The sequence below is a fragment of the Echinops telfairi genome, unplaced genomic scaffold, assembly GCF_000313985.2.
Source record: "Echinops telfairi isolate 266 unplaced genomic scaffold, ASM31398v2 ScPeMD7_31;HRSCAF=116, whole genome shotgun sequence".
NCBI lineage: Eukaryota > Metazoa > Chordata > Mammalia > Afrosoricida > Tenrecidae > Echinops > Echinops telfairi.
This window is the reverse complement of record NW_022103928.1, coordinates 30,062,339-30,063,343: the sequence shown is the minus strand read 5'-3', so window position 1 is coordinate 30,063,343 and position 1,005 is coordinate 30,062,339. Positions and strand designations below refer to the sequence as shown.

General features: G+C 58.7%; 1 protein-coding gene across 1 annotated transcript in view; it reads right to left on the bottom strand.

Annotated features, from left to right (window-relative positions):
• Nucleotides 1–218, bottom strand: part of EFCC1 (EF-hand and coiled-coil domain containing 1) — a 58,144-nt gene extending 57,926 nt beyond the window's left edge. The window contains exon 1 of the mRNA XM_045290138.1: nt 201–218. Coding sequence (XP_045146073.1) covers nt 201–218 — 18 coding nt within the window. The remainder of the gene's footprint in view (nt 1–200) is intronic.
• Between the last annotated feature and the right edge of the window lie 787 nt (nt 219–1,005).

Here is a 1,005-nt window from a genome sequence, read left to right as displayed (position 1 = left end):
GTCATGGGGGCAGCTCAAGGGAGGCCTTTGGCTTGTTCTCTGCATGACGGGGCTCTGGGAGGTACTCCATGGGGCTGGCCCGGCTCGGGGACCAGCTTTGCCCAAAGGTGCACAGATGCGGGAAAGCAGCTCCCCTCCCTTTGGGTGCTCTCCTTTGTCGCAGGTGCGATGTCTAGCCTGCCAAGAATCACGTGACTCACCTTGGCCACTTTGGCCATGCAGGCCACACCCACAGCCTAGGAGAACTGGAGGCCCACCTGGCCATGCTGGTGGGGACACAGGCCTGCAGCAGGAAGAGCCTGGGTCCCACTGGGAAGAAGGTCAGCTGGGCCCCGGAGGTGGGGGCTGGTCTTGGGAGAATTCATTCAGCCCTGCTCACAGATGAGCAAGCCACCAGCAGGATGCGGTTGCCATGTGGGGGATGGGCTGGTGGCAAGGGACCAGAGAAGGAGGGAGGGACCCCGAATGGAACCCCTGAAGGGGGGCTCAGAGAAGGAATTGTTGGGGTGAGAGGCCTGTAGGGATGGTTCCAGAGCCGGGAACTTGGCGCACATACAGGGAATGGTGCCACGTCACGGACAGGGGTTGGAAGCCGGGAAGGACGTTCCTGAGAGAGGGCTGAAGGGCAGGCGTGGGCCTGGCTCAGACACAGCCCCTCCGATGACAGAATGACAGGGCCGGCAGGCAGCAGGAAGCCACCGCAGGTCCAAGTTCAGGTTCCAGATTGTTCCTCTGGGAAGGAAGAAAGGGCTGTCCCAGTGGGCTGCTTCTAAAAGCCATGACGTTTGCAGGTGAAACATCTGGAAAGGCACAAGCCATGCTGTTTGCAGTGGCAACCAGGCAGCCAGGTGGGGGTGGAAGATCTTTTTCTTCCTTTCTTTTCTTTGTGTAAAAGAACGTCTGTCTGTATAAGATAAGCAGGATAAACAATCCTGAGGAGAAAACAATGGGACCGATAGTTTCGGTGGGAGACGGGACATGGGAATGGGGGTGTGGGAGAAGTGA